Source organism: Callospermophilus lateralis, chromosome 7 (assembly GCF_048772815.1).
Source record: "Callospermophilus lateralis isolate mCalLat2 chromosome 7, mCalLat2.hap1, whole genome shotgun sequence".
NCBI lineage: Eukaryota > Metazoa > Chordata > Mammalia > Rodentia > Sciuridae > Callospermophilus > Callospermophilus lateralis.
In genome coordinates this window covers 136,577,510-136,600,852 of record NC_135311.1, presented here as the reverse complement: position 1 = coordinate 136,600,852, position 23,343 = coordinate 136,577,510, and the positions used below count along the sequence as shown (strand labels likewise).

Genomic DNA, 23,343 nt, shown 5'->3' with positions numbered 1-23,343 from the left:
AGCGGCATACCACAGCTTCACCCACATTATCCCAAAGCCCAGATAGGAGTCAGAGGCCCACAGAACCCTCCTAAGGTGAGCAACACCTCACTCTTTTGAGTCACAGGCTTTTATCCTGTGTTACTCCCTTGGGGGTTCTGGCTTTCTCTAGAAATCACAGTGACCTTTCAGGGCACTCTCCTCTCTCACGGACAGCTGAGGGTGGTGGCGTGAACGGGACGGGGCCTGTCCTTCCTGCCAGGGCTATGATGGCAGCAAAAGAAGAGTCAGGAATCAGCTTTCTTCCAGAAGGAATTAGTTTTAATGGTTTAAAAATGCGTTTATATAAAAGCAGCACCACCATTTGGTGCTTCCAGTCCCTGGGGTCCCAAGGGTCTCTTCCAGCACTATCTCTTTGGCCAGTTGTACCTAAAGCCTCTGCAGAGACAGTAGGAAAACAGAGTTACTTCTTCCAGAGCGGCTGACAGTTGAGTCTCAGCTGCTTTATACAACATACAACCCTCTAGAAGGCAGAACTGAAGAATGGCTTGCTTGGGCCCTGGGGACTGAGCTGGATGGCAGTGGGGTGGCGGGGGCAGAGTGCGGGGCCCACAGCGATGGCAGAGGTCCTGAGCAGAATTTTTCCTGTGCCAGGGCCCAACCTCAGGTACTGCTCTAGTATCATCTGGATTTCACGCTCTTAACTACAACATTCTTCAGCAATGACAACCCACATTTGCCAATTTTTTCTTTCTTTCCCAAGAAACAGGCTGACCTAAGAAAATTTCATACATATTTGCTCTGAGGTGACCTCAGGAAACTAAACAGGAAAGAGCAAAGAATAAGGGGTCTGAATGCTGGGATGCAGTAAGTGGCCATATGACACGTGGCACACAGCAAATCACGTCCCCTCCTGTTTTTCAAGTGACAAAGAGAGGCCTGGCTGTGGAGAAAGCCTCTGCTCTTCTAGACAAAGCCCTCTGAGCTGTGCTCTGCTGCAGGTACCCAAGTGCAACAGGGAGGGTGCTTTCCTGCTGGGCTCCAGGGCCCGCGCCTGGCTGCTTCCACATACCTGTCTGATTTTCCAGTTGGAAAGGACATGCTTTTGTTTCCCACTGACTGTTTCAGTTTTTTGGCTGCAAAGCACTTCTGAAAAGATAAGAGATGTTGAAGGTGGGGGACAACCTTGACCAGCAGAGGAGAACACCCAACTCAGATGGCTAGGGAGAGGGGGTACCCAGCACACGGGTGAGCCCTGGTTTCCAGCAGTGGGCACCCCTGTGCACTTCAGAGACAGAGCTAGGGCAGGAACAGGAGGCTCTGCACAGCCCTGCTCCCATATGCCAGCCCCGCTGGGCCTGGACCCCACAGGGGGTACACACTGGCCATACTGGCACCTGAAGGGGTGCTTCTGACCTGATGTTAGAATTCCCATGGCTACCTGGCGCGGAGGTGCACGCCTGTAATCCCAGTGGCTCAGAATGCTGAGGCTAGAGGATCTTGAGTTCAAAGCCAACCTTATCCACTTAATGAAGTCCTAAGCAACTTAGCAAAACTGTCTCAAAATATAAGAAGGGCTGGTGCCCCTGGGTTTAAAAAAAAAAAAAAAAATTCCCATGGCTGCAAAGAGAAAAACTGCATACCAGGCTGGGTGGGAGCCATGCCTGTAACCCCAGCAGCATGGGAGTCTGAAGTAGGAAGAAGGAGGATCACAAGTTCAAAATCAGACTCAGCAAAACTGAGACACTAAGCAACTCAGTGAGACCTGTTTCTAAATAAAATATAAAATACAAAATAGGGTTGGGTGGCTCAGTGCCCTCATTCAATCCCTGGTAAACCCCCTACCCCACAAAAAAAAAAAAAAAAAAAAAAAAAGGGACAACAAACAACTGCACGCCATCTTTTACAGCCACTTTAAAAAAATGGCGGAAGCAGCTGCTGGGTGCCATCTCCCCTGGGAAGGAAGGAGCAGGAGAAGTCACAGAGGAAGAGGACTGCTGGATGGTGCACCCTCTCAGCAGAGGGGCTGAACCAAGACTGCGGGGAGCGCAGTGCTCCTGGTGCGGCCTTACCTTGCCAGACACGGCTTGCTTACTGGGGTCAAACTGGGAGGAAGGTTTGGGTTTGCTGTCTCCTGCAAGGTAAGAGATGAGGCCAGTGCTGAGGCAAGGAGCTTACAACAGGGCCCGCCCGGGGTTCAGACTGCTGGCGGCCAGCCTGCCACCTGCTTTGCGATGACATAAGTTAATGTTTCCAATCGCTGCTGCTGAGACCAGGCTTAGTTCTCACAGACCTGTTTCCAGGCTGTTAGGGGCAGGTGGCTCCTCTGACATCAAGATCCAGCGCCACAGGCAGGGACAGGGGCTCCTGATGAAGTCCCTGTGTGGACTGTCCTGCTCTCTTGCTCCTCCAAGGGCTGTGTTGCCCTGGAGGCAGCTAGAGGGAGCCAGGAGTTTGGGCTTCAGGTGCTTTCAATCAACAATAGCTGTGAGTGTGTGTATGTGTGTATGTGTTCTGGGCACAAGTGACTGTGAGAAAGGACGAAGCCATTAGTCACACGGAGGGCTGAGAGCTAGTTCTGGGGAAGGGGGCTTCTGGCGGTCACTGGCCACGGCCACGTCCTGGGCAGGGCTTGCTGTGCCTAAACTGTGCCTTCTTCACTGGACAGCTTCCTCCCACCTCGCATGGCCAGATGTCCCAGAGTGGGGCCCCAGTCCTGTCCTCACCAGCAAAAGCCTTGAAGTCCGACTGGCTGTAGTCAAAAGGGGTAAAATCTTTTGCTGTTGGATCTGAGTCCTTTGGCTTCTTGGAAGTCCTGAGTCGTTTCTTCTCCTGTTTCTGCTCCAGGGTCCTCGGGTCGCTTGTTGTTCGCTCTCTCTTCTTAGCAGCATGCTCTAGCTGCAGGGCGAGCACACCCAGGGAGGGAAGCAGGAAGTGCCTGAGAGGGGAAGACCTGCCGCTTCGGTGACAGGTGAGGAGGGCCTAGAAATGCCTGGGCCACAGGTTGTAGAGTTTGGATTTCTGGGGGAACATCTACACATTATATGATGGGGCACCCTAGGATGGGGCTCAAGTCTAAACACCAAAATCATTTGTTTCATTTTCTTTTCTGCAGTAGAGGGAGTGAGCCTACTGCAGAGAGCTCCAGGCATGCCCCCCCGCAGCCCTCTTCTGTGCTTCCTATGCCCCTATGCACACAGCACAACGGGACTGGACACAGTATGCTAAACGATTTTTGGCACAAGCCAAGGTTCGAAGGTATGGAATGTTCCCCTGTGGTGGCGTGTGCCTGCTCAGGGAGTTTGGATTTGGGAGCATTTCAGATTTGGATATCAGGTTGGGAGGCTCAATCTCTATCAGCTGGGGACTCAGCTGCCTGTATCATTTAAACATGGCTTTGGTGGGGGGAGAGGCCATGGCTGGGTACGAGCAGCCTGGCACTTCAGGACACTCTCACTTGGCTAGTGCCAGCAGGAACAAGTTCCTACCTGGACAGTGATGTCAGTCATTAAGAAAGGCAGGGGTTAGAATTCCAGAGTGCTCTGGGGGTGGTGAGAATGAAGCATTTCCCGGGGCCACACTGCCACCCACAGAAGGGCCTTCTGGCAGATTTGCTATCAGTAGCAGGAGGCGCCATCTAAGGGAAAGGACAGCATCAACCTGCTTGAGGGGAGATGAGGCAGGCACCAGCTGAGGAGCCAAGGTGCCAGGAGTCACCACTTCCTCTGATGCACAGGGGACCCCTCCTCCTCAGATGATCAGGGAGAGCCTGACCGCAACAGGGCGTCCTGTTTCTCACAGGTAAGAGAAGCCAGCACATACCACTGCCTGCTGGCGCACAGAGGTGGCCTGCTCCGCTGCGGCTTTGTACTCTTCCTTTGCCTGTTCCTGGGCAGCTGCAAGAAAGAACAGTCCGTGGAGCTGCCGACCCGGAGCCAGCTCTCCAGCCCTGGCGGTGAGCACAGCTGCCCTCCTGCCCACCGGCCCCTGCAGCGGGCTCAGCCTGGCTGATCTTCTCACCTACACCTGGGCGCTCAATCTCATGTTCCCACCTTCTTGCTCCTCTCCCATGAACCCAGGCCAAATACCCAGCAGTGTCCCTAACACCTCCCTGAGGATGCCGGGTAGGATCACAGCCCTCTGTCAGGGCCAGAACCAAAACCTCCGCTCTTGAACCAACTCCTCTGCTGTCTCCATCTTTCCAACTGCTCAGGACAAAACCCTCCGGCATCTAAGTCTCCTCCTTCCTGTCACCTGCCACATCTCACTGCCAAAGGCTGAGTTTCTGCTATGGGGCATATCGGGGTCCAAACAACCCCTCCCCTCCTGCTCATCTGGTCCCTGGGTGTCTCCCAGCAGGTCCCGCCTTCCCTCTACAACCCACTGCAACATGACAGCATGAGGGACCTGTGACACATCAGCCCCTCTGCTGCTTCCCAACCCACTCAGGGTGAAAGCGGGTCTTTCCCATGCCCTGCCTGGGGTCCCATCTTCTGCCCCTCTTCCCAGCCTCTGTGCTGCTGCTATGGGCAGCCTTGGCACTCCTTGAGAATGCTCAGGAAGCTGCCACCTGGGCCCTGGGACTCACTGCGAGGTCAAGGTTGGTCCAGACCCTCTTCTCCTAATCGCTCCAGGACTTAGGCTGCCTGCTCCAGCCACGGCCGAGTGGCGGCGGCACCACTTTCCTCGTCTCTCCTGCAGGCACCTCCTGGCTTTCCCCAGAACACACATTTGCTATCTCCTGTCCATCCTGCCAAGGCAGGCTGCCTGAGGCGGGGCTGGGCCTGTCGTGGTCACTGTTCTTTCACACTTTGTGGAACAACTGAGTCAAGTGCCTGACGTGCGAGGGCTATTCTTATCAAACACTGCGTTTACAAGGAAGTGAGGCTACCTGTTTGCTCAGCTGCCTTCTTCTTGGCAGTTTCTTTAGGTTCTTTTTGTACCTGAACCTGGCTGGCCAGCTTCCAACGGTTGCTGATCTATAATGAAAACAGACAAGGCAAAAACACTCCCAGCGCAGCCGTATCAGAGCGCCTCCTCCACGAGGCAGAGGTGGGCATGCTGACCTACCAGCGCCACACGTTCCAAGCCAGAAGTTCCCCATCCAAGGACACAAAAACCAAGTTTCCTGCTGGCCTTTATTTATAAGATCCTTATTGACAAGGACAAAGTGCAACTGCATCCCCGGCGCTAGGCTAGAGGCTGCACACCCAGCAGCTCCTTCCATGCCTTCGTCACACTGGGATGGAACTACCTCACCACCATCCCTTCAGAGGCAAGGGAACAGGCCTGGGAGGCTCTGTGCCTTGGGAGGGACGTGATCAGGGAGTAGTGGAGCTGGGAGTCAAGGCAAGTCCCACTGTTCTGTGTGACCTGCTGTCAGCTGTGGTGCTGGAACACATCAGGGTGATGCCACACAAGGGCAGCAAGCACAGCCAGCTGCTCGTGCCACAATTAGCAGGAAGAAGGGAGAAGGCACAGCTCGACCTGACCCCCAACTCCAACACCAGTAGGTGGACCCTCGGCACCATGGCCAAGACCTGCTGACATCTGTGCCGCCAAGGGGGGGCCTGGCCTTTGCTGTGAGAGTGGGGCTTCCGCAGGGAGAAGGGGCTTTCAGTTAACGTCCCTGGCAGGGGCCCAGCACAGGAGCTCATATTCACAATGCTGCTAAACACACCAAACAGTGGAGGCAGGGAGTCTGAAAGCTTCAGCTGAGCTCTAAGAGCTGAGAGTGACGCACAGTGCAAAACTGCATCAAGCTGCACGTTAATGCTGTGCACATTTTTTACATTTTAAATCTCAGTTATGAACACCACAAGACAAAATCTTTTCTTGCAATGCTGGGGATGGAACCTAGGCCTCCCACATGCCAGGAGCCACAGACCAGTCCAAAACCTGTTTCTTAAGAGGTTTCCAAGATTCTGCCTGAAGTCTACCTCTTGAAGCTTCTCTTCCTAGAAGCAATGCTTAGACAGAAAGGGCTTTTGCACCCACAGAAGATCTCAAGCCCATCCACATGGAACCTCTCTAAAACAGAAACCTAGTTTAAATAATTAAGAAGTCCCCTTTCTTTGTGAATTGCACTTAGAAAAGGTGCCGAATCCACTTACTTCATAGATCTTCGAGGAAGGATCGAGCTTTGCTGCCTGAGAGATGTGGCCCCGGTGCTCTAGCGAAGGCAGGAACTGTGGAAAGGGAGACAGTCGTGGGAACTGCTGGGAGATGGCACGTGGGCCCAGTCAGGGTGCTCACAGGACTGTTGTTGGGGTCACTTAGAAGGCCTTAACTCATAGTCCCAGCCAGGACGCTGAGGACAAGTGACAACTGGACTCACAGGCTTCCCTCCCCAGAGATCCGCTGTTTCTTTTCAGGTAAAAGGCACACCAGCCAGGAGCACATATGGCCAGGACTCACCATCCTAAATGGGTTTTCAAAGGACTCCATTATGTTCTGGGCTTTTTTCTGTGCAACTGTTAATGGACTCTTTCCATTTTCCTCAGCAGTAGGTTCCTACAGGGACAGACAAAACTCCATGACCATATGTGACATCAGGATGCAAACAAGAGAAAAAGAACAATAATGACATTAGTAATATCAGCTAGTCCTTTAAGCCTTCCTGTGTACAAGGCCCTGTGCCTGTAACAGCACCTTGTAGGGCTGCAAAACTAATCTGCTGAATTGATAAATTTTCCGTGTCCCCACAACCTATGAGGCACGAGGTACTGCTCTCGTCTCGCAGCCTCTCACTGAGGCTTGGAGCAGCTACGGAAGTCTTCCAGAGCCTTGTGGCTAGCAGTGGCAAGACAAAGATTTAATCCGACACCTGCCTGGTCCGAGAGCTTAAAGGCTTTTTTTGTGTGTAGTACTTGGGGATTGGACCCAGGGGTCCTCTACAATGTTTTGTTTTTTTTTTTAAATCTTTATTTTTATGTGTTGCTGAGGATCGAACCCAAAGCCTCACACATGCAAGGCAAGTGCTCTATTGCTGAGCCCCAGCCCCAGCCCTCTCTTGTCTTCTTTTCTTTACTTTTTTGAGACAAGGTCTGGCTAAATTGCTGAGGCTGGCCTTTGAACTTGTGATGCGCCTGCCTCAGCCTCCCCAGTTGCAAGGATTACAGGTGTGCACCTGCAGGCCGGGCTGGAGGTTAACTGACATAGGAAAGATAATTATGGATCTTTATGGGAAATCAATTAAATTATGCTCCCCGTTCTGCAGAGTCCAGGGAGACCACAGCCCCTTCTGACTAAATAGCATTTCCATGTCAATGCAGCCTGGAGTCTGTGCTCACACTTACTGCTGAGCCTCTGGACGGCTCATGCTACCTTGTGGTCAACTGAAGCTCCTAGTCTTCCCTGCCCTCTTCTGCAGTGCTGGGAACTGAACCCAGGATTGAGCATGTGCTCTGCAACTGAGCTACATCCCAGCCTGACTCTTTTCCCGTGAGCTGCCAAAGCAAGATCCCATCTAAATTCATGTAATTACGTTAAAAAGGAAGTGAAGTTCAAGGTAGTAAGTACATTTTACAAGCGACATTTCATCTTGGCTTTGTCCAACATTCTGGCATGAAGGGATGACTACAAATTTACTCCTGTAACCTCCTATACCACTTAGTTTTTGTCATCTGAACATTTGGCAAGCTTGATTACTGTCTTTACCCAACAGGCAAGATTCTTCTCTCAGTTCTTTCTTTCTGAAAAATCTCTTGTTCCCAGTACTCCACCTGCTATGGTGCCCAGAGTTGCCCCTGCATGTTCTGCTTTTATCTCTGGTTTTTTGAACACTCACCCATCCTGACCAGCTCATGTACTCAGCCTTCCTTTTGTGAGGAACCTGGAGCTCCAATCACTGGTGGAAACAAGGAGCCCAGGGGTGTGAGCAGGAAGGCTCCCCGTCACAGCTCAACATGTTCTGGGAACAGGGCCCTCCACAGGTGAGTGACATGGAGTCTCCAAAACAGTGTCACTAACTGCTATGACCACTCCACAGACCTGCCTTAGCTGCACTTCACTTCCTCTCAGGAACCACAGTGCAAACCACTGGTAAAGTTTGCTCTTCTTGGAGAGTATATGTAGACAGTGCTGGGCACAGGCAGGAAGGTGCACACAGCACGGACTCCATATTTGATTAGACAGACAGTGAGTTGGATGTGGCAGGTGACAGGAAGGAGGAGCCTTGGATGCCAGAGGGTTTTGTCATGAGCAGTTGGAAAGATGGAGACAGCAGAGAAGCTGGTTTACTCAGGGAGGTGTTAGGGACACTGCTGGGTATTTGGCCTGGGTTCATGTCAGGTGGGAACATGGGATGGGATTGAGCAAATCAATGAAATGCATCTTTTAATCCAGTAGGCTTGAGAGATGCCCCTGCTCAAGGCATCGAGATGGGCAGCCCCTGCTGGTGGCTGTGTCTGAAAGCTCTGCATCTGTCACCTCAGCCACACCCTCTCCCCTACTGGGCAGTTTTCCCTTGAGGGGAAGCCCCGGCGTGTTCTGCAAAGGACCTCCTTGGAACCCTGTCTCCCTGCACTTCTCCCGCTGCAATTTCACTCTGGCGTTAGTCTCCAGGGTGTATGAATGCTCCTGGCAGACAGCCTGCTGGACGAACCCCACAATACCCACAAAGCTACCTCACCTCACCGGAGCTTCCTGTTACTTACATTAAACAATGTGATGACGGCTGTGGCGAGAAGGCATTTGGTATCCAGCAAGGTCTCCTCTTTTTGGTTAGTGAAGAGGTCCGACTGTTTCTGAGCTGGCACAGACCCTAGCCGCATGAAGTCAGGAAGGTCAAAGCCTGTGGCCTGAGGCAGAGCGGCTCTGAGCCGTGCCAACCCCACTCTTCCTGAGCCCAGGGGTTTCTACTTACTGGCAGTGGGGGTGACTGGGTAGCCATCTGGAGTGGCATGGGAACAGTCATGAGGGCCAAAGAGAACATTCTCCAACCTCTGCATCAAAACAAAACCAGCAGGCCACATGTAAATCTTGGAAGCAGCAGGAGCTGGCCCGTAAGGTTTGTGTACATGGACTCTGATGGCTGTCCCTTCCACCCACCACGGGGACAGAGGCAATGACACTCCACCTCGACAATGGGCAGTGGCCCGCTCTTCTTCACTCCAGCTGCAGCTTCAGACTAAGGAGGAAAGACAAGGGGCAGTGAGGGAGGCTGCATAAGCTTGAGGACACGTCTCCCCGCAGACTGTGGTTCCCGGGGACGTGTTTCTCTAGAACCCAGAAAGACTGCTGCGTCCTCATCCCTCCCAGTGCCTGGCACTACAGATATCTGGTGCTCAGGAATCGTGCAATTAAAGGACAGAGCTCTTTATCACGATGAGGCACCACAGGAAAGATTCCAAAGAGCGTGCAAGAGTGTCTTCTCTAGCGGTCTGGGGCTCCCTCTACTTGGACAAACTGCAGAGCTAAGAAAGACATTTATATTCTTTCTTGAGGTGCTGGGGATGGAACCCAGGGCCTTGCACCTGCTAAGCAACCACTCGACCATGAGCCACAGCCCCTGGCCCCCAGAAAGACATTTTAACATGACAAGTGCTAATGTGTTCATGCTCAGATTCTTCTTTGATTTTCAGTCTTTCTGGACCAATTATCTTTCAAAAAAACTACCACATGCTGCTATTACTACTGAGCCAACACATTGAAAACTGTCCCAATATTATAAACCAAGAGAACGCATGCTGTTTTATGGAATGATTTGCTGCCCAACCACATAATGGAAGGTAAAGCCAATTAAGAAGGTGAAACAAGGGCTGGGATTGTGGCTCAGCGGTAGAGCGCTCGCCTAGCACAGGCGGGACCCAGGTTCGATCCTCAGCACCGCATAGAAATAAAGGCATTGTCCATCTACATCTAAAAAATAAATAAATATTTTTTTTAAAAAAAAGGTGAAACAAAAAGCCTCAAACCAAGACATGCTGTCATGTCTCCAGGACCCACGAGACATGCTCATGTCCCTACTCCTGTGCACTTTGCACTTCACCATCCTGTGGATGCCTGTGTTGCAGGGGCCGTGTCACTTTCCCCGAGTCTGTCTAAACTTCAGCCTCTCCTTCACACATATTCTTTTTCTGAATCTCCGATTTTTTCTTTTCTTTTCTTTTTGCTGTGCTGGGGATGAAACCCAGGGCCTTACACATGCTGGCCAAGTGCTCTTCCACCAAGCTCTACCCTAGCCCTAGATTCCCACTTCCTACCTTCCCAATCACCTAGGTTTTGAATGTGGAGAAAATGGTTTTGGATTCCACCTTCATCAGGCCCCAAATTCAGTTTAGATAACAGGTCTACATACTTCATGCTGAAGAAAAACTGGCACCTGTTACAAAGTCCCTCTGATCTTTCGATCTGCTACCTCCTATATCTGTTCTTTCCATTCCGTGACAACCACACACTCTCAGAGCATTCTCTCTTAACATCTGGGCCACTGCTGGGCTTCCAACATGAGCTCCCTGTACTGAGATCCCCACCTCATCACATTCTGCCAGATTAACTGCCTTACAACAGCTAACTAGCCCAGTCACTAGATGCTACTGGCTGTCAGATCAGCAGAGATAAGGTCATAAAATGATCAGGATGAATTTTAGCTCCTTTTTAATATGTGTGGTATTGGGAAGAATTTTATCTTTCGACTATCATAAAGTAATGCACAGGTTGGGAGTGAAGTTCAGTGGTAGAGTGCTTGTCTAGCATGTGTAAAGTTCTGGTTGATCCCCAGCACCACACACACACACACACACACACACACACACAAAAGGCAGCTAAATCCAAAAGGACACACCTACTTAGCAGGATGAACAGCCTGTTGAGTTGGGATTCTTACCTTGAGCAGGGGCATCTCTCGAGCCTGCTGGATTAAAAGATGCATTTCATTGATCTGCTGTCGTACAAGAGGCGGTACTGGGTTGCAGCAAGCTATGATGCCCTGCGGTTCCCTAAAGACAAGGGAGAACATGTTCAACTCACTTTAGAAACAGTCCTTAGTGACTTCCCAAGAGAATAATGACTAAGAAAAGCCAGGGTCCATGGCTAAGAACCAGAAGAGAGATGATAGGAAGGCAGCCAGGCCAGTGCTTACACTAGGCCCTCTCTGGCCTGAGTCCACACATGGGAGAGCTGGAAACAGACACTCTGGCACTGCTGGTTCTCAGCTCTACAGGATGAGCAACAGACTGGATTCTGATTCTTACTCATTCTTCAAGTGACATTACAAAATGCTCAAAATCATGAGGTCTTGCAGGCACATGGTGCACACCTATATATAATCCCAGCAATTTAAGAGGCTGAGACCCTAAGCAACTTAGTAAGACCCTGTCGTAAAATACAAAATAAGGTCTGGGGATGTGGCTCAGTGGTAAAGTGTTCCTAGGTTCAATCCTTATATAAAACAAACAACAGCAACACATGAGGTCTTCTTTTTTTGGTTACCAGGGATTGAATCCACGGTTGTTTAACCATTGAGCCACATCCCCAGCACCTGCCGCTTTTAAAGTTTTTAAAAATATATTATTTAGCTACAGACAGACATAATACCTTTATTTTATTTATTAATTTTTATGTGGTGCTAAGGAATGAACCCCGTGCCTTACGTGTTATGTTTTATTTTGAGACAGGGTCTTGCTAAGTTGTTTAGAGTCTGGCTAAGTTGCTCAGGCTGGCCTAGAAATTGTGATCCTCCTGCCTCAGCCTTCTGAGTAGCTGGGATTACAGGTGTATGCCACCATGACCGGCTATGAGGTGTTAGTTTGGAAGAAAGTACAGCTGAGGCTTTTCAAGATTTTTTTCTTTCTCTGTAAGTGGCTGCTATAGCTGCCAGAGACTCAAACACAACATAAGACGTAATTATTAAAACATTCCAGTTTAGGGCTGGGGATGTGGCTCAAGCGGTAGTGCGCTTGCCTGCCATGCGTGCAGCCCGGGTTCGATCCTTAGCACCACATACAAACACAAAGATGTTGTGTCTGCCGAAAAACTAAAAAAAAAATAAATAAATATTAAAATAATTAAAAAAAAATTCCAGTTTAGAAGTTTTAGATCTTACATGGCAGCTCTTGGGCAGTAATTTTCCATTTCTTGGACTTGCTACCTTCTGAATTTAGTACACTAATCTGAGTAAACAGCTTTGCGTTAGAGTAAACAAAAAAGCCCAACTCTGAAGGACTTGTGGTCTACTGAGACAGCTGGAATACATTCACAAGCCCAGACTCACTTGGGCAGTTCTTCGGCTATCTTCAGCATCATGTGGTTCGGCAGAACGTATCTGGAATAGAACACATGGGATAACATAAAAATTCAGCTAGTAAGTTCCATTTGATGCTGGGGACATGACACAGGGGCAGAGTGCTTGCCCAGCATGAGCAAGATGCTGCGTTTGATCTGTAGGGCTGCAAAAAACACACACACACACACACACACACACACACAGAACTATAACACAGAGGCAAAAACCAGCCTTCAGAGTGGAAGAAAGAAAAAAAAAAAAGTCCAGGTGGATGTAGAGGCTCACATCACACCCCTACAGACCCGTGGGCTGAAGCAGGGTGAATGCAAGGCCACCTGGGCAACTTGGCGAGAACCTGTCTCAAAAGAGTAAATAAAGACTGCTGTGGATGTAGCTCAGTATTGTGGAGTGCTCCTGGGTTCCATCCTAGGGCTACAAAGTCCCTTTCCTGTCATCAGACAAGCCCGGCCTAGAAGAAAGGATTAAAGGACTCTGGATTCCCTTACCCATAACTTTCATCCTCCCTTCGAGCTGTTTTATCCCTCCAGGCAAAAAGCAGCTGGAAAGCTGTCAACTGCTGTGAGTTGAGATGCTTCTTTTGCTTCCGATACAGTTCAAGGTAGGACTCATCAGTGAAGATAGGTTTGACAAATTTCTGTAGAATGTTAAATATGCAATGATCAATAGATTGAAAATTGTGCCCTGGGCTCTTGAAAATGTTTGGCTCTTGTCACAGATGTGAAGAACAAAAGTGAGAACTAGATCCTAATCAGAAGTGAGCGCTGACTGTGGGGCTTGTGTGGGCCTGGTGAGGGTGTACCTTGAGGCAGATGTCCCTGCTCCGCTGCCACACCACCTGCAACTGGACAGGCTGGTCTCCACCTCGCTCCCACAGCTCTACCCTCATTCTGTCGTAGATGTAGAGCAAGTAATGGGTGTCGTCCCGGGCATAGCTGAGCATTTCTTCAGGCAGAGGGCTAGAATTTAAACACAGGGCTTGGTTCTGCTTACTGCCCCAGGGACAGCAATCCACTCTGTCTACTCACTGGATGCTAGGGCTTTCTTGAACCCTTCTGGTTTCAAACAGTCTTTTAAAGCCAGCTATTATGGTTATACCAACATTTCTTGCATTGTTTTTTTTTTTTTTTTTTGGTACTAGGGATTGAACCCAGGGGCACTTAACCACTAAGCCACATACATCCCCAGCTTTTTTTTGTATTTTATTTAGAGACAGGGTCTCACTAAGTTGCTTAGGGCCTAAGTTGCTGAGGCTGGCATTGAACTTGTGATCCTACTGCCTCAGCCTCCTGAGCTGCTGGATTACAGGTGTGTGCCACTGTGCCCAGCCTCATTTCCTGCATCTTAATATGACAAACCTTTACTTTAACAGTCAGGTGGAAAGGGAGGCAGCCCTAAGGTGACTCTCCAGCTGTATGTCCTCCTGAACCTAATAGTCTTTTTAAATATATATTTTTTTGTCCTGGAGATTGAACCAAGGGATACTTATCCACCAAGCCATATCCCTAGCCCTTTTATTTTTTGAGACAGGGCCTTACTAAATTGTATCCTCTTGCCTCAGCCTCCTAAGTAGCTGGAATTACAGGTGATGTCATCACCAGACCATTTGTGAACTTTGTTGGTCCAAATAAATTTTGTTACTATTTAGAAATTCACACATGTTGAAATGGAGAGAAGCTCAGAGGCAACTTACAAGGCATGGTACCTCAGGGAGGTAGCCAGCCATGATCAAACCTGGGGCTGTGGTTTCCAGAAAGCAGGGTAAAACTGCTACAACCCCGTGCTACTAAATCAACTGCGCACCTGAGTCTTCTCTCACACCTCAGGAGATAACTCATCCCTGCTAGAGCCAGCAGAGTTGTAAACAAGGCGGAATGGCACTGGTCAATGCTGACAAGGCATGCTTCTTTTTTCAATCGCTACTTCCAAGAAGCAAAGTGTAACAACCAACCTGATATAAATTCCACATTTCCATCCTAAACTTTTCTATTTGTGTTGCAAAAAACTCCCAGGAAAAGTCTAATACACTCATTTGAAATAAAGCAGTAACATGAACATATTCTTCCCGGCAAGAGGTTAGTGGACCCCAGGCCTTGATCTTGCCACCCCACCCACGATCCTGCCAGGTGCAAACTAACCGTATCCTCCAGTCAGCTAGCTGGTACTGCTTGTTTGATTCCACGTTGCAGTAGAGTTTCAGCAGGTGATCGAGCGAGTGCCTGCCCAGGTTAAGAAGGCGTGCTGCCTGGTGGGTATCAAACATGTTTACTACGTATAGCCCAAAGTCTTTCTGTAGCCACTCAATGTCGGAATCGGCACCATGGAAGACCTGAAAACAAAACCAACGCCATGTGATACACCAACAGAAGCCCCTTGTCTCTGAAGACAAAGCTGCCTCAAGGCCATCAGCGCCTGGGATTGGAGGCCAGCCTGGAGATGAAGATGCATGTAGTTTTAAATGCTTCCTTTAATTTGGGGCCCAGCCTTTGTCTGTACTTCTATTATACAAGGTTACAGGCTGAAGCAGCTCTATTGGCTTTAAGCAAGTCCTCAAGTCCATGCAATCCTGATGGATTAGGTTCTTGGCTGCAGCTGCTAACATGACCTGATATGGCTCCAAGTGGCAGCAAGCTAGAGACAAGAAGTTAGCATGTGCAGGGCAGGAAATGACATGATTTCTTTTAACCGTGTGCTCTAGCTGAAAGACTGCAACCCCACCTCACATGCTGGAGCTGGAGAGGGCCAGCTGACCTTAACGATAGCTGGGTCTGTGAGGCTCTCGTTGAGGATATACATGTCACTGCGAAGCTCCAGGGTGTCCACGATGAAGTCTTCTGTTCGGGTGGAAATCTGCATCAGGCAGGTGAGTCCCAGGAAGCTCCTGTAAGAGTGGTGCTAAGACAGAGAGAGGGAGGGGACGGGAGGATGGTATCCGCTAGCCTTTCCTTCACCAACTGTTTTATCTATTAACTTATATTTGGTGCTGAGGACGGAACCCAGGACCTTGTGAATGCTAATCAGCATGTGCTCTACCACTGAGTTATGCCCCAGCTCCTCCTCCACCAATTTTGAAATCAATTATACAGCAGCAAAAAATTCCATTAAAATTTGTGCTAATTTCCTACTTCTCAAGTAAGTGAATTCCCGAAAATGTAAAAATTTCACTCAAGGGTCAATTACAAGATACCTCTAAGTCTACAGCAAATTCTTGACAATTCAAGAGTTTTTCGTTGAGTTCCACAAGTTTGTCCAGGGAGGATACAAAATGGCAGGGTGTTTCTTCTACAGGTCTGTACAACTGGAGCAAGTACAGTGAGAAAAAGAAAAGAATATTAAAACCACCCTCACTAAAATACCAAGCAAACTATAAGTCCAAGCAGTGGCCTAAACTCCCTACTTTAAACATATTAAAGGAAACTCAAAATTAGATCAAATAATCTGCTTTCACTCTTCTTCCCAGGCCCCTCTGACATCACTATAACTAGGCACTAACCTGGGGTTGTGGCTTCTGAAGCACTGACTCTGGGGGTGTGAAGTGATCTAGTTCATATTGATAAGGATGTGCAAACCTAATCAATAAAACAAAAAGAAACCATTTGATTAATTCCATCAGTCAAAGGAAAAGCTGTTCTGATACAACATGTAAAAACAAGTGAGAACCAAGCATTGTGAAACTACCTTCCCTTTGCAAAAGCATCATTGGTGCAGTGATAATTCATGAGCATCAAATAAATAAGGCAATGTGTGATGGCCCTGACCATAGGACAATTTGTCTGTTTCTTCAGGGAGAATTGAAGAACCGAGACTTGATGAACATGGGAGTACTTTCTTGCAAACACTGGATGGTTGGTGTTGTAGATGACACAAAAATGCAAAATACATAATTCCTTATGATTTGGAAAAATAAACTGATCTGAGAGAGAGTGGGGCAAATGTTCTGGTTGACCTTGGGCTAAATGTTTTTTCCCCTTCTTCTCTCCTGTATTTGCATAAACACCCCAAGCCTGTGGTGAGTTTGAGGGCAGAGTTATCTTTCATTCCCTCTATTTCTCCAGCAACTTAGTCTGGCCTCATAGTGTAGAGAGGGGGCAAGGAATGAATGTAAACAGCCCCTGGCTATGTGTGAGAAAGAGGCCAAAGCCAACTTCATTATGCCAAAGCCCATATGTCTATTCTCTCTCCCTTTTTTGAGATGGGATCTTGCTATGTTGCCTGGGCTGGTTTCAAGCTCATGGGCTCAAGTGACCCTCCCAAGTAGCTGGGACTATAAGTGTGCACCTTCTTGCTGTGTTTTTGATGCTGGAGACTGAACCCAGGGCCTTGCACATGTGAGGCACACACTGCCACTAAGCAGCATTCCTGCCCATTTATCTATTTGAAGTGAAGTTTTCGCAAGATGCTAATGCTGCCAGTGAACAACCCTATTCTTTGCCTCACCTTAAGGTGAGTCCCTCCTGTGAAAAGGCAGGGTAGCATGGGGGAAAGGCAACTTGAAGAAAATGGGGGTTTACAGTTCTAGTCTCGGGGAAGTCAGCATCTTTAATATCATAGCAAATGGGAGCTAGAGTACCTGCCACTGCTTGGTACTTGGTGAGGGTTACCTGGGACAGTGCTGTGTTGGTCTCTGTGAACACAAACAGGATGCTCAGTTGCTAATATTTGTGTGAGAATGAGGCAAAAAACCACCTGTTTGACTTTTTCACATACACATTTTATAAAAGTGAAACCAAGTGAAAATGAAGCAAAAATTTGAGTAGAAGGCTTAGACACAGGCAAACTCTTACATGTCCTGCTCAACCTGCTGGGTTCGCTGCTGATGGATGAAATCCGCCAGGGCAGGGGGTACATCCAAGTCCTCAGGACGGTCCTGGGGGCGTTCCCGCCTTTCTTTAGAAAGAGCTGGAGACCCAAGCAGTGACAAAAATACCATCACAAAGGGACACACACCTTAAGGTCTTTTCTAGCTTTCCGGGTATCACTGACTCCCTTTGAAGAAAGGAAGGCAGAGAAACCTTCACCCCTTTGCTGCCTTTGGCATCAGATGGAAGAGAAGATTCACACACAGCAGCACATGCAATACTCACGTGGAGGGAGTGGCTTCTGAGCATTGGGCTTTACGAAGATCTTAGGAAGAAATGGAGTGTTGGAATTGTCAATCTTCTCTCGAAACTTGAGTTGAGGTCGGATAATGTTTTTTGCATGAAGTAGTCGAAAAGTTTCAGATTTTGCTTTCCTGCCATATTCTCCTGCCTGTGATCAATGCATACAAATGTCTTATGCCACAGCAACCTGATGAGTTAAAAAAGCAAACTATAACCAGGCATGGTAGTGCATGCTTATAATGCCAGTGACTCGGGAGGCTGAGGCAAGAGGAAGGCTGATCCTGAGGAGGATCATAAGTTCAAGGCTAGCCTTGGCAACTTTGTAAGATCCTTACAAATTTAATAATAGATAAAAAGGACTAGGGGTGCAGCTCAGTGGTAGTACATCCCCTGCATTCAATCTTTAGTACCAGAAAAAAAAAAAAAAGTAAATTCCAGTTGATGGTCTTCCAAGGAGATAAAAACATTTTGAGAGCTACTCATTTCATTTAGAATGTCTGTGCATGGGAGACTAGGAGTGCAAAGTGGAAGGGGTAGAGTCAGGCTCTATATATTTATGAGAACAAGCTAAACGAGGCAGTGCCAGCTCTGCCCAGCAAGTCAGACAGAAGTACACATTCGAGTGGGCAAGAGCCCTGTGGAAAAGCTTCCATGAAGGCCCTCGTCAAAACTGAAATGATGCCCTCACCTTCCGGTTCCAGCTGGACACTATTGTTTTGGGGACCTGTAGTCCTGCAGGGAGGACAGGTTGTTGATGCTTATTCACACCTGATGCTTCATCCAGCAAAATACCCTAAGAGCAAATGAGATATTAGGTTAGTATCTTCCTTTTGAGGTTAGCAAAGTTAATTCCCTGACATTTTTAAGAAATTTATTTGCAGAATTATGTGAGAGAATATGTACGTATCAATGCACATATGAAAACATATCTTAAGTATATACAGTTTTTATTTGTCAATCAAAAAATAACCTTTTTTTTTTTTTTTTTTTTTTGCCACAGTGCACACCTATAATCCAAGCAACTTGGGAGGCATAGGCAGAAGGATCATAAGCTTGAGGCCAGCCTTAGCAACTTAGTGAGACTTTTTTTTAAAAATTTTTTTAAAGTTATAGATGGACACAATACCTTTATCTTATTTATTTGTTTTTATATGGTGCTAAGGATTGAACCCAGATACCTCAGATGTGCTAGGCAAGTGCTCTACCACTAAGCCACAATCCTAGCCCAGAGACTTTTTTTTTTTAAAGTAAAAAAGGTTGATGATGGCCAGGTGCAGTGGCGCATACTTATAATCCCAGCAGCTTGGGAGGCTGAGGCAGAAGGATTGCGAGTTCAAAGTCAGCTTCAGCAACTTAGCAAGAAAGCAAGAACTTGTCTCTAAATAAAATATAAAAAAGGGGTGGGGACATGGCTCAGTGGTTGAGCACCCCGAGTTCAATTCTCAGTACCAAACCAAACCAGACCAAAAAACGTTGATGATGTAGCTCAGTGGTAAAGTTAGGGCGTTGGGGTTGTGGTCCAGAAGTAGAGCACTTGCCTTACACCCCCCATGCACACACACATGTGAACACACACACACAAATGTGCATCATTGTGTGAGAGGTGGGGTGATTAGGGAGTTATACCAAGCAACTGAAGCATTATATGTTCACAGACAGGTAGGGCAGTAATTACTAACTCCTGACCTGATTGACCTTCTATAGCTATGAACTTGGCTGAATGTCCAAATATGATTTCACAATGTAATGTGGCCACTAAAATAAAGATAGAGGACTGTGTCTGTTAAATAAAGAAATATAGGGGCTGAGGGTGTAGCTCAGTGGTATAGCACTTGCCTAGCATGCACACAACCCTGGGTTTTGTTCCCAGTACAGGGAAGTGGTGAGTGCCAAGGGAAGTACACTAGTTAGAATGAGAATAACAGTAGCCTGTCTAGTGTGCACAAACAGGCGTAGAAAATCAGTTTGTGCACTATTAAAAGAAATGCACCCACATGACAGATGATAGTATGGCAGGACCTAAAGTCATAAAACGTGAGACTCCTCTAAAAGATTGTGGGCATTTAGGCTGGGAAGAGATGACCTCCTGGGACAGGAGAGCAGGATGTCAATATCTCCAGGGCTGTCACTGGTTGAAGGTTAGACTTACTTGAATGATCTGTGAGTATTTCTATAAATATGCTCTCCTGTGGATTTTGAAATAAATTGATACTGACCTAGATAGATATGAATCTCCTTTCAATTCTGCAGGTTGGGGTGTTAGAGGCAGATTGTGAAAAACAATAAAAAAGAACTAAATTTTGGCTGGGCTGGTACAGAGGCTGCCTCTCTTGCAATACAAACAGAATTTGCAAATCAGAAAAATGGATTCATAGACACTTAAAAAAAAAACAAAGAGGTTTCCCCAGGGAGTGATTTTTTCTTTCTTTTTTTTTAAGCCAGTGATATTTTAAAGACAACTGTTGTTACTTTTGAAGAAAAAGATGCCAATTATCAGAAGGAGAAGTTATTTCCTATACCAAATGCTAAAATCTCTTCCTTTTCATTTTCTAAGGTGCCTGGGTTACTCCTTGCTTTCATACAACACTCTTCATTTGTCAGTGAAGTGTCTGGCAAAGTACTCACCACTCTCTCCAGAATCACATCATTGGTGTCCACTAATAAATCAAACTTGTCCTCCAGCTCAGTCACCTTGCTCCGATCCTTAATGTTGCTGCGACATCCATGGTACTGCATCACCCTACTCATGCTAAGGAGAGGAAAGCTAAGGTCAGTCTGTGCATCTTTATCTCATGATTTGAAGGAGAAACTTATCTCAAAGCTTCTTACACATGAATATATATATGTACACATATATATGTGTACATATATTTATATATGTATGTGAGTGTTTGTACACACACCGGGGATTGAACTCAGGGGCACTCAACCACTGAGCCACATTCCCAACCCTATTTTGTATTTTATTTAGAGACAGGGTCTCACTAGTTGCTTAGCGCCTTGCTTTTGCTGAGGCTGGCTTTTAACTCACAATCCTTCTGCTACAGCCTCCTGAGCCGCCAGGATTCCAGGCATGTGTCATTGCGCCCAGTCACATGATACTATATTAATAATGTATGCTGTGTTTATTGTTTTAACATGGCAAATGTGAGTTTTTCTAATTTTTCACACAATAGTTAAACAAAAATTAATGTTTATGTATTATCTGTCCTAATACACTGATTTTCAAGTTCCATGTTAATTCAAAAAGATCTGCTCTCTAAAAGTGCAAAAGTTGATATCTTTTTTAAAAGTTAAACTAAGCTGTGTGCAATGGTACACAGCTGTAATTCTAGCTATGCAGAAGTCTGAGACAGAACAAGTTCAAGGCCGGCCTATGCAAGTTAGTAACACCCTATTTCAAAATAAAATATAAAATTGAAAAAAAGGCTGGTAATGGAGCTCAGTGGTAAAGCATCTGCTGACATGCATGAGGCCCCGGGGTTCAATCTCCAGCACCACATACACAAAAAAGTTAAAGTAAAAATTATTTCCCTAATGAAAATATACTGTGTCATTTTTACATTTCATCGTTGTTTATAGTGCACAAAACTATGATTGAGGAGAAACAAATTTCAGAAAAAAATTATCCATCTCTTTGTTTTCATTTCCTTCATTAATACAAGAAAATATATAGTACTCACCATTGAAGCAACCTGTCTCCCTGTGTCTCACAAAATGCCTGGAAGCCAGGAAAACTTCGATAAAAATCATACTCATCACCAAACTGTGGTAAGCCTCCAGATGCCTTTGTGACTGCCACCACTGATCCAAGAGCGAACTGTCAAAACCCCAAAGATACAGCACATTTAAAACAAAGATCAGCATTTGCTCAGTAAGTCCCTGTTGGAAGATATGCCCATACAGCATGTTGTACCAGTACTGAAGAGAAGCGATAGGCATCCAATCTTATCTGTACAATGAATAACCCACTTGGTGCCACTCTACCCCCAGCCCTGTTCTGGGCCGTGAGAATTCAATGAACCAAAGAACCCAGTTTGGAGCCAATGTTCTTGAAAGACTGTGGGGTGACAAAACACATACACATACAGGGGCTAGGATGTAGCTCAGTGGTAGATAGCCTGCCTAGCACCGTGAGGCCCAGGGTTCAATCCCTAGTACTGCAAAAACAAAACAACACAAAGCCATATAAAGTCATGTGTCCCTCTGCCTCCTTAGGTGATTTCACCATCACACACACCAGTATACACACACTAAGACAGCTGTGACGTCACTAGGCTACATTATCTTGTATGTGGACTCTTGCTGACCAAAGACAAAATAACTTATATTTAAAATGGACCAGGTTTGATCTTGGCTCCACCATCTATGATTTGTAATTTTGGTTAAGTTATTCCACTTATTTGGACCTTGGTTTCCTCCTCAGAAAAATGGGCATAATAAAAAGTATCTACCCCACAAGTTGCTGTGAGGATTGAATGAGTTAATAAAATCACCTCCCACAGCACCTGGCACATCAATGCTATTATTACCCAAGTTCAAATCCATGTGCTCTATACAAGATTTACTGTGCTTCTGTGTTTTTACCTTGACGAACACCTAACATCAATACAAGCGTCCTCCAGACTCGTTCGGTGACCGATTTACAACTGGCTCAGTGGCTATCAAGCAGCACTCTACTGAAATTCTTGGGTAATGAGAAATGACCCGTCACCGACAAAGGGGGCGGGCGCGTGTAGGCCAAATGTCAGCTTTCCGAGCTTTGTGTACAAACGTCTCCCGCCAGCCAAAAAATGAGAAAGGAGGTGGAAATTAAGTCGCGGTGTGGTAGTGGGTGGCGCCGGGACCACACCTCGCGGTTCGGGGCCTGCTGGGGCCAGGAAGTGCAGTGGACGGTGCCGCAGGTCAGACACGGCGGAGCGGGGACCGCAGGCCCCGTGGCAAACTTGCCGGGCTGGCAGTGCCGCGGCTCGGAAAGGGCCACCTTAAGGCCTAAGCCTGGCCGGAGGTCGGCTCCCACTTGAGCTGCTACACAAGTAACTCCAAGGAGTCCCGCGTGCCCACAGGGAGGGCCTCATACTGCGTCCCAGCTCTGGGGCAAGGATGCTGGGGTGACAAGGCGGCACCTCCGAGGGGGCCGCGGGCCCGTGCGGAAGGCGCAGCGCGGCCGAGCCCGGGAGCCGGTCGAGGGCCAGAGGCCCTCCCCGCGACAAGCAGCCGGAGCTCCGCCCCCGGGCCGCGTGGGCTCACAGAGAGCGGCGTCCCAGGCGCCGGCGTTCGCGGCCCGGTCCCCATCGGGCTCGGCTGTGGCGCGCGGCTCTTCCCCAGGCCCGCGGCCTCCTCCCGCCCCAGCCAGGGGGCGCAGCTGCCGGCGAACCCACCTTCACGAAGCTGTCCGCGTCCGGGAAGCCCGGCAGCACCATGTCACTATCAGGCTTGGTGGCACCAGTGGCCGACGGGGACTTGGGCTCCCGGGGACTGGGGGGCGCCATCTTCCTGGCCCGCAAGGCTCTTCTCGCGAGAGTGCCGCTGACGCGCGGTTAGCGCTCTACGCGTGCGCAGGGGCCCCGGTCCACGAGCACGGACTGGCCTGAGCTTGAGCTGGAGTGTCAGGTCTCGTAGGCGTGTTCACGTACTCCTATAGCCTTACCGTGTATCATCCCAGCAACCTTGTGATCCTAGGCGGGACCGGAGGACTCAGTTCTTGCATTTAAAGCCAGCTCCCGCCAACCTCTGGTTCCCTTCCGCTCTCACCGCGAGACCAGCGCCTGCAGTTACTCCCACCCCTGAGGCATCGTGTCTTTTCCCTTGGCCTTCACTCCTAACAGCCTGTACGACCTTGACTTATGATTGTTCAACTTAAGAACTTCCCCATTTTATGTCCGTATGAAATCACAGCCATACGACCATTCTGTTTTTCACTTTCAGTTACTAAAAAAATGACATGAGATATCTTTCCATCTTCTAAAGTCTTCAATTTCTTTCTTTAGTGTTCTGTAGTTTGTAGAGGTCTTTCAC

At 48.0% G+C, this 23,343-nt stretch overlaps 1 protein-coding gene across 3 annotated transcripts; it reads right to left on the bottom strand.

Annotated features, from left to right (window-relative positions):
- Positions 1-278: 278 nt before the first annotated feature.
- On the bottom strand, positions 279-22,919 carry Exosc10 (exosome component 10). Of its 3 annotated transcripts, none has more exons than XM_076861305.2 (25): positions 22,707-22,919; positions 21,009-21,145; positions 19,951-20,074; positions 18,014-18,118; positions 17,308-17,473; positions 17,008-17,122; positions 15,717-15,792; positions 15,411-15,521; positions 14,975-15,118; positions 14,362-14,552; positions 13,026-13,182; positions 12,712-12,860; positions 12,194-12,244; positions 10,808-10,919; positions 9,059-9,109; positions 8,846-8,924; positions 8,637-8,743; positions 6,397-6,492; positions 6,093-6,167; positions 4,871-4,958; positions 3,802-3,875; positions 2,706-2,877; positions 2,052-2,113; positions 1,052-1,125; positions 279-417 (listed from the first exon to the last, which is right to left on the bottom strand). In XM_076861305.2, the coding sequence occupies exons 1-25, from the start codon at positions 22,815-22,817 to the stop codon at positions 387-389; spliced, it is 2,658 nt and encodes an 885-aa protein (XP_076717420.1). In that variant the 5' UTR covers positions 22,818-22,919; the 3' UTR covers positions 279-386. The 3 variants fall into 3 exon arrangements, with proteins under 3 accessions (XP_076717420.1, XP_076717419.1, XP_076717421.1); XM_076861304.1 differs by having other exon boundaries at positions 1,052-1,128; positions 22,707-22,917; XM_076861306.1 differs by lacking the exon at positions 22,707-22,919 and adding an exon at positions 21,913-22,507 and having other exon boundaries at positions 1,052-1,128.
- Positions 22,920-23,343: the final 424 nt, after the last annotated feature.